Here is a 16,868-nt window from a genome sequence, read left to right as displayed (position 1 = left end):
GGTGCTTGTTTCCACAGAAGCAATGGAAACTACATGCTGCAGTGCCTGTTCTTCGTCGCAATTTTTGCATGAAAATTACGTCGCAGTCTCTCGATGGACATGCGCCTAGGCTCCCTACTTTTAATTTACAATGGATGGAGTGTTTCGATGGGAAAAAAATGTAATGTAAGAAAGTATTTGCTTCTAACGTATTATTAATGGGTAATGGACGAAATTATTTTAAGAATTGCTTCACCAAGATACTGCAATAATTTTATAACATTTGAAATTCTTTTGGTCGCTCAAGGCGCACTAGTTGGTGGACTTTTTTTGCAACAAAAAATAATGATCACAGAAAAGGCATCTCTACGCTTTGTTTCCCTGAGTGAAAATCATTTTCACTATACCTGTGCAGGTGGAGGTTATGTCACAGCTTATATACCTCCAGCTTTCTTCGCCGCTGTTGTAGCATTCACGCATTGTTTTTTTTTTAAGCGAAAAGCTTCACTCTTAGGGTCGGAGCCGAGCTTCGCGTGAGCCGTGTGCCGGTGCACAGATATGCCAGTTCTGCGCATGCGCGAAACCGAGTGACGTCACACGCGGTGCAGGTGGCCGCAACCGTCGCCCCACCTTTCGCCGCAGCCACGCGCTACTGCGCATGTGCGCCGCCGCTACCGCTGCGCGCGTTACTCCTCCTTGCCATCGTTTGACCTTTCGATGCAGCCACGCGCTACTTAAAAAAAAAGTGCGTCGGAGCTGGGAATCGAAACGCGGCCTTCAGCATTTGAAGCGGAGACGCTACTACTTCGCCACGAATGCTTTTTTGTTTCGTTTATTGCCTGGCTTCGACACATAACATTCGACAAAACAAACAATCAACAAAGCACACTAAACGCTATGTACATACACACGGCACTGTCGTGGTCAGCGAGCACGAATCTGGCTTCAACAGATTAAAATTCACGCAAATTGCACAAAGGCTTTGAGCCACTCTGGAGGCTCCGCAGCGGCTCTCTGGATGGCAAGAAACTAGTCCATGCTTACCCGGAAGTTCGGGCAGGTCTTGCGTCTTTGTCACAATGGTAGCCTGCGATTCTGAAGCGCCATATACAGTAGAGGATTATCAGCAATATTAATTCAAACGGTGCCCCATCCTCATTTTGTACAGATAAGTACCGGATGCCATACGGGTGAAGTGGTAATTCTTTTTTAGGTTTCGCTGCAATACATCCCAAAAATAAACTCCTTCCCAACAGTGTAAAAACACGTGGTTTATTGTTTCCGGCTTTCTGCAAATTAAACAGTGAGACCCCGAGGGTAAAAAAAATTCCTTTGCTTCTAAAAATTTTTTTAACCGGTAAGGTGCCAGTGTGCAGCTTAAAAAGGAAGGTTTTTGTTCCTGGCGGCACCTGCATTTTTTTAACCCTCTCTAAAAACTCCCTGCCTGCGCCTCCACTGTACAACCCAGTCCCAGGGCACTGGGAAAGCTATATCACACAAATCACGGTACAGTTTCTTCCGTTTCAGACTCGACAGAAAGTCATTTGAAAACCGCCCAGAAAGAAATTTCGCACTCACTACAATTTCCCGGTAAAAGCCGCTGATCCTGAAGTAAACCTCACCAGTAGAAACTACATACTCCGGCAGCATGCGCCGCAGCCGAACTTTGCATATGGTGCGCAAAAACGGGTCTTTTGTGTCCCGAAAAAACAAAAAAAAAACGATTGACCAGCGGCAGCTGGTCAATCGTTGGCTGGGTCTGGGTCAAACAAATAGCCCAGTCCCAGCCCTCCGTCCTATACCCGTCTGAATAGGTTGGTCCGGCAGCAGCGCTCCCATTCAAGGACCATATGAAGACGGCGAAAATTCTGTGTAGATTTTGAATGTTTAACCTTGAACAGTGCAGCACCTGCATTACGTACCAGAGCCTGCTGATAAAGAACAAGTTGCAAACAGTGGCTGGCAAAAATGGACAAGGTTCTTCCTTTCCACCTATCCGCTCTCTCCCATATCTCTTTGACCTGACCTTTCCAATACTGTTCACTGTCTCGGTAAGCAAAGACGCGCTCCCGCTGATCCAACTCGCACAAAACGTGATCTGGGCTCCTGGCCACCAGGGTCTACGAGGCAATGAGCCCGCTGATGCGGCCGCCCGAGCGCTCTCATACCAGGCTCCTCATCCTAGCTCCCCTGGCTCAGAAGCTCATAAACCGCTTCTGCGGTTCCGCGAAATCCTAATTTATTATTGCGACAGCCACCGTCTCTACCCGGCACCTGACAAGGGGCTGAGTAAGGCGGAGGAGCGAACTCTGCGACGCCTGCAGACAAGAACTCTTCTCTGTCCTGCCATAGCAAAACACTTTGATCCGAGCACAGATGGGCGCTTCCCGCACTGTGGAGAGATCTGCGATATCTTTCACATGGTGTCGGCATGTACTCAGAATCCTCACCTTCCCCCTTCCCCCAACCCCACCCGAGAGGCATGGGAGACTGCCCTCCTCAACTGCTCCACGCTGGAGTCGCAAAGAGGTCTAGTAAAGCGGGCGGGAGACGGGGCCTCGTCGTGCGGTGTCCCGGACTAAGGATACCAACCATGCAGAGGGGTTTTCTGACCCTCATACTATCTTTGAGTATTAAAGTTTTTCATCACCACCACCCAAGTACTTGCTTGTCTGGTGTCGTCGTCGAAGGCACACTGGCGAACCGTTCAGGCCTCGAATTCTCAAGGTTTGAGCATGAATAAAGGGGCTTATAGTGAATGCATGGCTCTCATAAATGAAACTAAAGGAATAAAAATAGGAATAAAGAGCTTAAAGAACAATAGAAACAAAAGAAAGAAAAGAAAAAGAAAAAGAAACCCGAAAAACAATAGAAAAAAAAGAAATAAAAATGAAATGAAAAATATGAATAATAACAATTAAGAGGAAAACAATAATGAATAACAAAAAAGGAACAAAAATTAAGCAAGAAAACAAAAAGAAAAACAGAAATGAAGAAAGAAATAAAATATGAAAAATAAAAAAACACAGTGCGCCAGGCAACGCTTTCGCCTTGCCCCACTTTAGAGAGCCAAAGTACCTCCTGAATTTTAACCGCGCCGATTTCCGTCTCCTCCTCCACCTCGATCCGCATAGGCAGTGTTTGGACGCCGAACGCCTCCACCGTTATCGCGGTGCTCCCAGTGCATTCTGCCCGAACTGCGACAGCCATGACGTCAAACAAAGCGTAACTGAAGCCTTTCGCTTGTATATCCAGGCTTAACCTTGCTAAGCCATTGCCATTTTTTTTTTTTTTTAACAGTTCGAAGTCTAAATCTTTCCTAGCCATATTTTTTCAGATGTATTCGTTGCACTGAGAAACATGAAATAACTTTTGTTAGTGCCAAAGCTTTTTCCCTTCCTGATGAGCTACATTATTTTATGCACCATTTTCAGAGTTTAAACTTCGCACTTTAACAACGTCAGCACGTCTGCTCATGGGTCCCTTGAACGGCGAATAGTTCTATATTCTACAGTTAAACTTGGAATAACTTATGAAGTGTTATGCACTTGAAAATTACTGAAATCGTGGAAACTGTATTTAGGGGAAATTCTTGGTTTTCCGGCATTGCTGCAATGACAATAATTTTCTTTTCGATTTTTTGCGCTCGTGTGTGCAGTATTGAATGCATTTTTTTTTTGGCTGATCTCGGACTGCAATCATTGTGTCGCCTAGTTTTCATTATGATCCTAAAGATGATATAGCACCGGACAAAATAGGACCTTGAGACCCCTGGGATGCTGGAATTCAATTACTCGACAAATGCGCCAATTCTTGCATATTTCTAGAAAACTGTGCTAATAAAAAGGCATGGACAGAACTACGATGCATTATCACTACGATGCGCATGAATGTACGGCTCGAGCGGGCTCAGTAGCCACACTGATCTCATGAAGCCCCGCTAAAACTTTGATAGCATACATGTTTCTTTTATTTTTTTTATCGCAGCGCATAATGTTCGGAATATGCATCAATTCCAGGCTGTGTTCAAAAGAAGCTGCACGTTTAAAAGGAACATAGGCTAGAAGCGAATCATAATGCACCCAGACCATGACAAAGTACCCAAATTTTAAGACTGGGGCAAATGAAAGGCGACAGAGGTCCTACTACAACTACAGCGCAAGAAGCAGAAGTGTTTGGTAAAAAGTCGGAAATAATTTTGGCATATGTTTGTCGGAATCAGTAGACAAAGAACCAGGTATGAAGAAGAAGCAGATATTTTTATAGGCTGAAAAACAATAAATGAGGTCTAGGGGTTCAGAAAAGTGAGAAAGAATTGGCAACGCTTAGGGTTTTGCATGTAATGCGAAGGCAAGTTAACTGCTGTTCCTTAAGGGTAACGGAGTGGATTCCAAGAGGACGCAAGCGTAGAAGGGGCTGCCAGAAAGTAAGTTCGGTGGATGATATTAAGAAGTTTGCGGGGATACGTTGGCCGCAAATGGCAGAGGACAGGGTTAATTGAAGAGACATGGGAGAGGCCTTTGCCCTGCAGTAGGCGTAGTTAGGCTGATGATAATGAGTTTTTTGTGATTCCGACAATGCTTCGCTCCCACCATTGCCTATTTTACTTAACAAACTAGCTGTAGGGAGAGGGGAATAGAGGAAAAACGAGGCCACAGATAAGGACACTAGTAATATTTTGAAGTGAACGAAAGAAAAAAAGAGATGACATTGTGCTTTAGCATGGTGATGATGTGGATGAATTTTAACATCTCTTCGGCGGAAGCAATCGCCAAATAAGCTGCGAAATAAGAATTCAGGTGAAGTAAATAACAGCATTTAATTTCCCTGGATTGTGTTTTTCGGGCAGCCATTAAGTCGCTGTCGTAAAATGCTGCAATATTATTTTTCATTCAATTCTCATTGAAAACGAGGCTTCATCGAAAGGTGTCTCTAGAAGTGCAGCTGGTAGAGAAATTTGATGTTGCTGCGCTTCCCAGAAGGTGCTATTTCGTGATAATGCCTCCTATGATTCGCAAAGTAAAGCGTCATGGTAATGAACCAGTCTGCATTGCCACATTTCCCTTGTTGATGAAACGATATCAAATCCTTTATCTGTGTAGATAAATCTGGCTCGCTCTTGCACAAGAGACTCATTACCGGTGTTTTCTTCAAGTTGCCATCCAAGAGAAGCGCGCTCAAATGCAGACCCCTACCCTACTAGCACCAAGGCTATTTGTAAGCCTAGGAACGTTGCCTTTCAATCTCTCAGCCTGAAGTCAGTCGTTCTTTTGACAATTTTTACTTTTTGATGAGAGCTTCATTTTTCTTGCTACAGGAAACCGCAACTGTCTGGTCGAATTCATAAGCATATTGATTTTTTTTTTATTTGTAAAGAGTTAATATCTGTCTTTTAGAGAAAATGGTACCCCATGTTCTATTACTCTTACACGGAATCCTCCCTTCGTGTTCACAGAAGGGCGACTCTATCCTTACATTTAGTTAGGCACAAAGCAAAAAAAAAAACAAAAAACGAAAACACGTACTACGAGTGCAGATTATGCAGGAAACCTCAGCCGGCTTTGGCCGAAAGGCACGCAGCCAGTGAAGAAAGTGCAAAGAAAGCAGAGCAGGCGCATTCACATGTCATGCATTCTTGAGGGCGTGTTTGGAACTGTCGTCTCGCACCATACCACTGGCGCCACTTTTGGCGCAAATTATCAAGCATCGTCACTATTTGCCCCACACTGACGATGGTACGCTTTGATCTCCTTCTATTGATGACGAAAGAGCAAACAAGCGTTTCTAATATTTTTTTCCGATGTCTGCAACAGCAGATGTAGGAGAAATAAGTTTTGCATGAACGTTAACACTCGCCACCTCAGATGTGCTTATTAAACCTTCCCTTCCGCTGAACGCCAGTGAAACGACAAGCTAACCTCGCCAGTCCGCAGGAAGCCTTATTATTAACGTCGTCCCATTTAGACTCGCCCAATCTCAGCGGCTGAGGAATTCACCTCTCAATCTCTAGGGAAATATTGCTGGCAGCAATGAGTGGAATGGCAGTGGCGTGCTACTTGCTCCTGGCGTTCTACACGCTGTATGCTGAATCAGAAGCAGACTTTTGTGGGGTGTCAAAGGCGCTTCCAGAGCCATTACGAACGGTGCTGCAGTCCTGTGTTGACTTCTTGACACAAAGCGTTCAGTGAGCAATGTTTGTAGTAACATATAAATAATAGCTCTACCTGCATGCCTAAAATTGTAGCGCCCCCTGTCAATCAGTTTAAACAAACCAATGCAAAGGAACACTGAAAGAAGAATATTAAAAAATAAATTAGAGGTATCCGATCAGAGTCGGCTGCCTCTAGAGGTGGAACCAGTCATCATCACAAGTTTGTTTAGAGTTCTAAAAATACGCCTCCTTTCCCTTGTCTTCACTTGTACTACTTTCATTTTTTCCTTACAAATCGTGAAAGTCTTGTATAGTTCTGATATTTTTCGTTGGTTGGCAGTCTTCTGAGTTCCGTTGCAACTCCAGATGGTGACTGGTCCGCCAGAGTGTGAGTACGCGGTCAGAATTTGCACACATGGAGTAATCCTTCTTGTTCAACCACGTGACAGCATACGCTTCAATCAGAAATGAAGCCTACTCTCTCCGTCTCCAGCATCGCGGTGGTGGTAGTCCGTAAATAGCTACTTCAACCTCGAACAGAAAACTTTAGACAAAAATAGCGTAGCAATGAACCGCCAAAAACAAACGAATGAATGTGACCAAAAACTGGGCCTGAAAGGGCTAGTCTTCTCCATTTCTTTCCCAAAACTAAGGGCGACAATGAGGCGCAGTTGACATCAATGCGTGACTTCTATTTCTATTGTTTGGCGGAAGAGACACGACGCCTACGATAGACAGCATAATTTACTGCGAATTCCTCAGCCACATTATTCCAGTAAAAAATGCTTCACTTGTCGGTTTCCATTTCCCTTCCTGATAAATAGTTCTTCATGCGAGCCCGATTTAAAGAAAGAATTAGCTACTCACTTTTTCTCTCTGCGATAGCTCTTCGTCCTCGTAAAGAAATGCTTTCGACTAAAATTTGAGCTTGGTCTGTTTCGTTCATATTTGGAACATTGGAGGGTTGCGCAAAAAGACGGCACAGAAAACAGCACAAACACAGAAACACAGGAAGGGCGCTGTTAAGCAGAATGACAGCACCTTCGATTGGTTATTGCTATCAGGTTAACCAAACTAATGACAGACTTGTGCAGGGTGGTCGACATAGAAAAGTGCCTAAATTAAAACAAATGCTTTCGACTACAATTTGAGTTTAGGCTAGTTGGCTCATATTTGAAACATCAGAGGGCAGCGCAAAAATGCGGCACAGAACACCGCGGAAACACTGAACGCAGGACGAGCGCTGTCCAGTGTTCTCTGTTTCTGCTTTGTTCTGTGCCGTCCTTTTGCACTGCCCTCTGTCTTCTAAAGAAGCACCGGCTATAGTTGGCAAAAGAAACAAAAGCTCAAGGGCAAGTCATTCGCTGAATATTTCTTCTAGCATGTGCATAAAATTGTCGAAAATCGGAACTCCTTTTTTTTTGCATGTGTGTGATGAAGAACACATAATTCACGAGAGCGACAGGGACGACACACAAGTACTGGCGCCCGTTGTTGTGTGTCTTCCCTTGCGTCCTCCTCGATTACCCACTTTGCATCCCAAACTTGGCATACTGACTCGTCCAAGCACCTCTTCTAACTTATTGGAACATTACTGCCGAGATATGCACCGGAGAAGTGAGCACACTGCTCCTGTTAGAGTTATACTACACATCCGAAGAAAAAAAAAGGTTTAGCTGGAATCTTCCGGCCATTGAAGCTGTCGCAGTCTTCAAGTGTCCCATTATACGTCTAAGTAGAATGCTTTATGGCTTTGAGGCTGAGAGAATGCCTCGCAAATGGCAACACATTGTCCATGTGCTCTGTTCTAGACGTCAGGACGATGTCGCTCGGTTGCTCCTTGCAACATCTCTACGACAGCTCTGCCGTCCATCACCGAGAGCACCTAAGCTCCCGCGAAGATCGCGTCTCCCGTCTTGCCTCTATCTATTCCGTCCTCCAGGCGTATACGCTTCAGGGCTCTACTTGCCGAATATATCGGGTGATTCTCGAACGCGCCCGCGACGATGCTGTACTTGAATCCCGATAGGCGTACATGGACACAAGCCTAGAGCTTCGTTTTTCTAGTTTGTTTTCAAAATAGTTTCATCACTTTACGCTGCGGTATAAAATGTAGCGAGCCGTAGAGGGTGGGGAACGTCTTCACTCGAAAGCCGGCGCAATTGACGTGCTTTTTCGCTGCATGTATTTTTTTTCTTTGCTTCTATCAACCCAGGCGATTTGACGGAGGGGCTGGCGCCGCTAAAACGGGCGACGTGCCGTTTCTGAAATGAGCGGCAGGCACGCTATTCGTGCCAACGCCTGAAAATGCACTCTGCTTGGGCTACCAGGCGAGGCAAAAAAAGAAATTAACCTTTTTTTTGCGTTGTTGCGACGCAGTGCATGTGTTATCTTTAGCTAAGCCGTCTCTATTTGATATATGCGGGGCTATGGGCAATAGTACCAGGGTATAGCATATTTGTCACGCCAGAAAAAAGAGTTCGGAGCGCTGTTCACACGTACGGTTGATTTCTTAGTGACAAAGCGAAAGGTAAACGAACTCTGCGGAGCCAAGCCCCCACGCCACTTTGTATTGTTTTCAAACCACAATATATGCGCCCAGTTCTACTCTGTGGCGTCCACCTCTGCTGGGAAGTCGGGACCATCGCTTCTACTTACCTTGGCTACCATCACGTGGTGCATGACTTTGAACGTTAAAAATTAACTCCTTGACAGCATTCGTGACCTAGTCAATAAAGACAATGGCCGATAGGCTCCAGTTAAGCGTTCTATGCCACTATTGTTAGTGGCACTGGCTGGGCGCTGCTCCAAATTACTGGTGATGTTGAGACTAATGACATCAAGATAAACGCTACTCTTCCATGAGGAGACACAATCAGCGATGCCGAATCATCGTGCAAGAGATTCTACAGCAGGTTCAGGACAACCTGGACGAGGCCTCTGAGAAGCATCAGCGAATTGTCCGCGCTAGATCGCAATTGCTTCTTTGCTTTAGTTCTACACTGGTTAGTTTGGTTTGGTTTGGTTTTTAGGGTTTAACGTCCCAAAGCGACTAAGGCTATGAGAGACGCCGTAGTGGAGGGTGAAAAACGTAGCGCAAAGAGACGAGGACACAGAAAGACGGACAACACACGGCGTGTGTTGTCCGTCTTTCTGTGTCCTCGTCTCTTTGCGCTACGTTTTTCACCTTGCGGTTATGAACCAACAAGCCCAAGCATATACCCTTCTGTAGTGGAGGGCTCCGGAAATTTCGACCACCTGGGGTTCTTTTACGTGCACTGACATCGCACAGTACACGGGCCTCTAGAATTTCTCCTCCAAAGAAATTCAGCCGCCGCGGCCGGGATCGAACCCGCGTCTTCCGGACCAGCAGCCGAGCACCATAAGCACTGAGCCACTGCGGCGGCTAGTTCTACACTGATGACCACTTTGCCGTAGTTTGTTTTGTGCATAGTAAAAATTGGTTCTGCCGGGTTTTCTCTTTAGGTGTATGTTTGACGAGCAGCAGACGGCCTATGTACGGCTACTGAAAGTGTACTTAAAAATGTCCTCCCAACACATCAAACTTGTCTAGTCTACTCAGAGCAGGTGCCTCAGAAGATCACTTACGAATGCTCATGAACGAAGACAGAGAAAGACACAGACAACACAAGCGCTTGTGTTGTCTGCGTCTTTCTCTTGTCTTTCATGTGGGCTCGTAACAGGCCTGCAATGCCTGCAATTCATTCTGCAACTCGTTCATGTGCACCAGCTCGCCCATCAGACTGTGCTTTTGATGCGTCTGAGGATAGACTTTTTATATGAATGACAAAGTAGCTGAGCGTCTGGGATCAGTAAAACAAAATAATAAAAAGCTGTTTAGGAGCACCGAAATCGATTTGGGAAATTGCTTGGTACTGGCGACACCTATATCTCTGTTTATAGTCTTTATAGCTTAAAAAATATCAGTTTTCAATGAAGGCAATAGGGTTTATAGCTTTAAAAAAATCAGTTTTCAATGAACGCAACGTCTTTGTGATTTTAACGCGGCAACGTATTTACACGGGACAAGAGCAGTTGGTCCACAGCGTCCCTCGTCGAACTGTTTCTAGTGATCTCATTCTTCCTTGATGCAGAGAATGAAAGATGATAGATGACCAATTCGGCTATAGGTTCTTCCGACGACCCATTCGTATTCAAAGAAAGGTTTAGTTAGAGAAATGCTTAGTGTTAAGAAGCAATCCATGGTTTAGAATACTTTAATTCCTTTTCAAAAGCTGCCAGGTGGACGTTTCATCATCACGTCGACGCTGGAGGAGAGAAAAGAACAGAATGAAGCTGACATCGCGATGCCGAGCTTCTGGTTCCGAACGTGGCCACTCCGAGCTGATGGCTGCCTTTTAAAAGTTCGGAAGACACTTATTCGAATATTTGTGCGACGCGAAGCATGGCACAACTAGGTGCTTGAGCACGATGAACTTATGGTGTGGTGACGTCACTTCCGGCGTATGTCATTAGACCTGAATTGCAACATGACTCATAAACACATACACAGTTCCCACACACGACATACGTCAATTCGGGTGAGGTAACGTCGCTTCTGGTCTATGCATGGAGGCATGACTAGTCATATGACTGACGCAGACATACTAAGTTGGCGTACACAGTATCACGGCATCCTCATGTAGCAAAACGCCACTACGTACTCCCTAAGCGCCAGTGCCTTTCCATGTCTTTTGAAACGACGCTCGAAATGTGGTAAGCTTTGGTAACCATTTTACGCTTCACGTTTACCAGAATGGTGGAACGGTGGTCATCAGTTTTACTCGGCAGGGAATTGAACATGGTTTATGTATCTGCTCGAAAGTTTACAATTGGCCCTTTGACCCCGTTCTTACCAAATTTTAACAACAGCCGGTAAACCTACATGAATGGGATTCGGGTGGAGATCAGCTGTTTCTCAACCGATTTTAACGTAAGGAAATATGTAGGTCTGAGAGGAATACATAACCATTACTCACAGAGCGTTTTTGTTGTCTCGAGGATACATTACAAGTTGTGAACACAGCAAAACCACTTACATAACTCACCTCTGGAAAGATGGTCTCTAACACAGCAAACATGTTAGCAGTCACTGTGGTTAGGCGTCGCTTATGCCCAAGTCGGTCACACACAGCACGCATGGCGAATGAATTTTCCAGGAAATTCCGCTTGAAGATATCCGTCATGGCGGCGTGCTGCTGCTGTCCTTCCTCGCTTTCCGCTCTCGTTCAGCTATCTCAGCAAGCAGTCCGCTTCCAGTCTTAGGTCTCTCTGATCTGCAGTTTCCGAAGCTTGTCGATCCCGCATTTCGAGAGCGCTCCCCGGAAATATTCGACATTCGTTTCTTTTTGTGGGTAAGGGAAACCGCATATAGCCGCTGCTCTCGTTCTTCGGCGGCCTCAAGCTGTTGTTTCGCACGCTTATATCATTGATACCGCAAACCTTCTACTTTTCGCTTCGGTATGACTGCAGGCTCTGTCGACTCATGCTGCTGTTGCCGTCTTGCAGGCTAGTGTTCAACCAATCTTGCTCGGCGCGAAGCATGGGGATCAACCTTATAAGGCCCGGCGTGCAGCGAACGCGAAGTATGTGCGAAGCAATCGCGGGAGCAATCCGCTAAAGTACCGGGGTGCACTGTGAAAGCCGTCAGGCTAGGCAGGCAAACGAAGATGGACGTTTGTATCTTGAAGGCTTGGGTACTGAAGCGCAGATGTCGTTCCGTTGGAGAATAGAGCCCAGAAACAACAGGAGCAAGGCAAACAAGTTCATACAAATGAAATGACTCCTTCCTTGGGTTATCAACTGAACGCCCTGGTCTGTCGCCCCTCGCAGTTATAGCATTAGGCTGCTGGAAAGAAAGAGTTTGTCAAAGAGTGGGCTCACATCAGAACAATCCCGCGAGCCGCCTTTTTTTGGGTTTCCGGAGGCGCGGAATCAAACCCTCCTTTACTGACAGGACTATTTGGCGCATCAACACTGGAAGGTGAGAAAGGACGGCCTCCTTTTTCTTCCTGCCTAGCTATGGCTGCAATTATTGATTTCATCCAAACGCAAACTTCTAATCACTCTGATTCTGGTCTCGAATTCGTAGAGGCGCGAGTGTTCACAGCAGCGTCTTTTGTTTAGTCGCTCATTGGAACAATTACAGCGCGTCCGGGGCCGTTCACGTTTCCTGCCGCACCGAGCGAGATACTTGACGCTCCTCTGTAGTTCTTGCGCGTGCTCCGACCCTCGCACCAGCCGCCCCACCGCGTCACGTGACTAATGCTATGGTGGGGCTCAGAAAAATAACTGTAAAGAAAGTGTCCCACCCATCTGCGCCTTCACCATACAGTGCACGCTCCTCAGCTCCCCTCTCCTCCGGCTTCAACCCTACACAGGGATCATTTTTCGTTAGCGACTCATTTAGTGCAGTGGCACTAAATAAAGCCGGTGCCTGTTGGAGCCAGGTTGTTGCAAGTTTGCTTGCATGGGCTGAGCGCTTATTTTGTCTTGATTTACATTGTGCAGGCTTCGTTTCTTCTGGAAGCGATATGGGGCTTGAGCCGCGAGAAAAGGCGAATTGCTTCTGCTCCAAATCTAACCGTTCGCTGTGTCTTGCGCATAGCTGTCTTGCGCAGACAGCTCGACGAGAAAAGTATCGGCACCGAAATATCTCGAGGTTGCATCAGAGGCTTTTTGAAGGCTAAAAAAGCAAATGGCGAAAAGGCCGCATGCCGCAAGACACGTTGGTAAAGTCGGAAAGGAAGACGTTGCAGAAAGGATTCAGTTTCGCGCCGCTCTTGCGTCATTCACAGGTTCTAGGCAGGAGAGACATTTTTTTCCATTGTGCTGTCTTATAGTACCAAACTTTACGTCTTTTCGTTTTCAGTATGGTATACGTACCGTGTTGTCATTGAGGCGATAGGCACACTGGTCATGAAGCGAGATTTTGATTCCTCCCAGAGAATTGCCAAGTTCCGGACCAGGCTGACGCCTGCTTTGTCCATATAGACTGAGCTTGTTTCACACACCCTCAGCGCTCTCTTTCTAGCGTATCGAGTTTATTTATTCTGCGGCTCGTTTTTTGCAAGGTGAATATACAACCGTAAGCATATGAGTGCTATTCTCAGAAGCAACGGAAGGTCGCCTAGAAACGAGTCTGCGTCTTGGAGACATCGAACAACGCTGTGAATAGCCAGCCTGAGGAGGCCGAATGGCATGGAGATGTCGAAATCGCGTGTATGCTGGCATTCTGAGTGCCAAGATATGGGTACTTCATGCTCAGATTTTGGCAGGCTGGCTCTGATTTGTCTGTTTAGTTCAAAAGAACCGCACAGCTCATGAAACAGAGTAAACGAATGCAGCAGATCACGAAATGCTTCTGTAAAGCTAAATTAAGCACCATTCTTTTTTTATAACTTAGCTTCCAGTCGATAACCGCATTCAACCACCGGTGAATGCGTGCAGTAGGAGGCTGTGCATGAGATAACTTCGGTGATGATAACCTATCAACTGAGCTCGCGATCTATATTTAAAGAGAAAATATGCCTACGTGTGTCTTGGTATCTGCGTGTAGATTTAGGCTCCGTAAGAACTAAATAGTACCTGTTTTCTAAAGCTTATTGACAGCTCCTAGCTTTTCCAATCTTAAAAGATGTTTTTGTATTGTATTGTTCGAAGTTCACCTCTGGTTACGCCTGAATTTATAATGCTCAACTGGCCGATTGAAAGCGGAATACATCATGCTTTGCTCAACGAATACAGGCTTAGTCTCTTGCCAGTTTTCTTCGACCGCTCTCGTTAGCGAGCGCTAGAAAGAAATCTTTTTTTTTTTTTTGTAGGACGTTTTGTTTCGATCCTCACATCGCTTCACCGCTGCGCAAAGTTTGATTTGCAGTCAAATATTCGCCTCTATAGGTGAAGACCTCGCAGGTCAAATATTAACGAACGCAAACAATGATAGTTTAAATATTATGATTAGCTAAGCAGGTGGGGTGTCCGCCTTTAGCAGGGTTGATTTCGCCATTATTGAGTTTAAAAGCTCTGAAGAAGTTGTGCAGGCTGAGAAGTAAGCTGTAGTCCTTGTATCCGGATTCATTTCGAAATCTTGGACTCCTCTAAAGCGCTGCATCAGCAGCAGTGAGCGCAGTCGTGCACAACTGTGTACCAATCGCTTGCAATTTCTAAAGGGCGCATTTCTGTCAATTAACGCGGACTTTTTATATGCTGCTTCCTTGCTGCAAAGTAATTGACCTCGCTAGTGGCAACGCTCACAGAGTGTCAGGGTCCAGTTGCTATTATCTTTAATGCTTGCCTAGTAAAAAACGTCACGTTTATCTCTTCGTTCATAGGCCATTTGGCCCTTCATGCCGCTCTCTAATCTCGGTTCTTATTTCAGTCGCAAAAACTTGTCCACATGTATGCGTAGACGCAAGTGAATGCAAAGTTAAAAGGAAGAGAAAAGCAGCCCGCATTTCCACTGCCGTGCGGTTTGCCAAACTTTAATAAAAAGCAGTGGATATGACTTCCACCCACCAGTGATTATAAGGTTAATCGGGGTGTTAGCTGTTACCATTAAAACTATTATTTTCTTCTACTAGTCCTCTTTAATGGGAGCCTTTCTGAAGCGGCTACTTTATGCCGGTCTACACTCTTCAGTAGAACATGATGTAGGGATAGCTGGTGCAGTTCTTCTGATGTGGTGAAGTCGCGCGAAAAAACATACACACAAGACAATAAACTGGACGAGCGTAAAGAGACCGTTAATTTTATTCGTATAACGCGGCACTATTTGAGGGGAACAGAAAACAACAGTCCAGGCAAGCGGAGTCGTGCCTCATTATTCCGCAATATTCTTCGCCGTTTAGAGTTTTGTTCACTATCCTCGAGACCGATAACCGTCATACGAAGGCGTTACGATTTGCAGTAGCCTTCTTTGTTTTTTTTCTTGGAGGAAACGAAGATTTTCACCAAAATGAGGTGCTGAAGCGAGAGTACAAAAACGCTAAACCGCTCTCCAGAAAAAAAGAAGAAAAAATGGCAGTGAACTCAAAGATCTGTAAGCCGAGTTACTCGCAGAAGCAAAGCCGTGGAATGCTATAAGGGTGCATGAAAGAGTCGACATGAATCTTAAAATTTTATTTTGTCTATAATGGGCTGGGTAACAAAAAAAATCATCCCCTCCTTGGTTTCAGTGACTGTTGGCTTCCAACATGTATGTCATAAAGAGCCCCACTTTTCGCTTCCCTTGTCAGCTGAGCTCTCTGAAACAAAAGATATTCGCCTTCTTTTGTGCAATTGTTCCTTTCTTTTTTTGTGACGTGGGGCGTTTCTTTGACAGTAGCGGTGGTGAGCGTCGCGCCTCACTCGAGGAGCTTTATGCGCATAAGGAGGTGGAGCTTGAAAGGGATTCCGCGAAGATTCGGCGACATTCAGCGCGAAAAGAGCACCGAACATTCGAGTTTGTTCTGCATCGGTGTGGGCTCAAGAGAAACATCTTTATATCAAACACAAAGGAGACAGGAAGAGCTCTCGCCTGATTCAACGTGTAAAATAAGTACACAGATGCCAAGATGCCAAGTTATGCCGATATCTCTGCTTGCGCGCTTAAATATTCGCAAATATGGCCTTCAATGTCACCCCAGACTAAGTTCTTGTTATTGAAGGTATTTTTTACAAGCTTTTTTTAATGCGCTTACATAGACGATTCCTCATTGCTGAGAACCACTTTTCTGCAATAAACGCGCCTGACTGTCTTCTTGGTTTTCGCTGATCCTGATGGTGGGGTGCTTTCCATAAAAGAGTCAGAAATACTTTCATGCTTCACGAAAACGTGCATGATAGAGAACTACGTCGAGATTAAGAGAGACTGTTTAAATCTAGATGTGGGACATATTAAAACAATCCATGAATGGAAGGCAGGCTGTAGCAGCAACCGGGATGTACAAGTATGACGTTGAGACGCGCAGCAGTGGACGAGGTAAAGGAAAAAGTCGTGCAATAAAAACTGGAGCAAATGACCCTTTCTGGGAAGATTTCACAAACGTTTGTGCGTCTTGGCTTGGGCAACCAGGAAACCGATTGTCCGGACTGCTTCTTAGCCTTCCGCTTGTTTGAGGTGGATTTCCGTTTCCGGTCCCTTCTTGCTATCCTCGAGGCACAGCTTCCTACGCGCTGCCTTCGAGTGTGCTTTTTATAGTTTCCCTCTGACCTTGTTTCCTTTCATAGTGACATTTTCTTCTGGACTCCCGCTGCTAAGAATGAGACGCGAACAAAGCGATCCTGTGCTTGGCGGATAGGGCAGAAAACAGTTCTTGCTTTCCGTATCGGTCGTGTTTTTTTTTCTATTCGTCAGCGAAAACAGGCTTTCAAACACCTCTGAGCCTAGCCTGAGCCCAATGGCGTAAATGCTCCTCTTTTGCGCTCGTGTTATAAAAGGTCTCTTTCTAGCAGGCTCGTGCAGAGTTGTAATTAAACTTTTACTCATTGTAATAAATACGAACAACTACTGCTGGCAAGCTGGAGCACTGTCCGCTCACTGGTACGAACATCTTTATGTTCGACCACGCACTCACGCTAAAAGCAGTTAGCATGATAGAAAACACTGAAATTGACTGAACAGTTTTTAGTCGTAGGACGCTCCTTGATCATTTACAACATTGTTGTTCTGCGCAATAGAGTGAGTAAAAGGGTAGATAAACGGGAACAGGTAAGAAGGGGTGTTGAGGAGGGAAAA

At 45.5% G+C, this 16,868-nt stretch overlaps 2 protein-coding genes across 3 annotated transcripts in view; one reads left to right on the top strand and one right to left on the bottom strand.

Moving 5' to 3' along the window:
- LOC149371133 (cell adhesion molecule Dscam1-like) overlaps positions 1 to 16,868 on the top strand; it is a 135,662-nt gene that overhangs the window by 18,509 nt on the left and 100,285 nt on the right. The window lies entirely within an intron of this gene.
- Positions 1 to 16,868, bottom strand: part of LOC149371134 (uncharacterized) — a 58,145-nt gene that overhangs the window by 5,058 nt on the left and 36,219 nt on the right. Inside the window, exon 3 of the mRNA XM_089567918.1 lies at positions 1,024 to 1,074. Within this exon, the coding sequence (XP_089424044.1) occupies positions 1,024 to 1,074 (51 nt within the window). The remainder of the gene's footprint in view (positions 1 to 1,023; positions 1,075 to 16,868) is intronic.

This window comes from Amblyomma mixtum, chromosome 1 (assembly GCF_055824585.1).
Source record: "Amblyomma mixtum isolate Tamu chromosome 1, ASM5582458v1, whole genome shotgun sequence".
NCBI lineage: Eukaryota > Metazoa > Arthropoda > Arachnida > Ixodida > Ixodidae > Amblyomma > Amblyomma mixtum.
The sequence above is the reverse complement of the archived record's forward strand: the minus strand, read 5'-3'. Positions and strand labels throughout refer to the sequence as shown.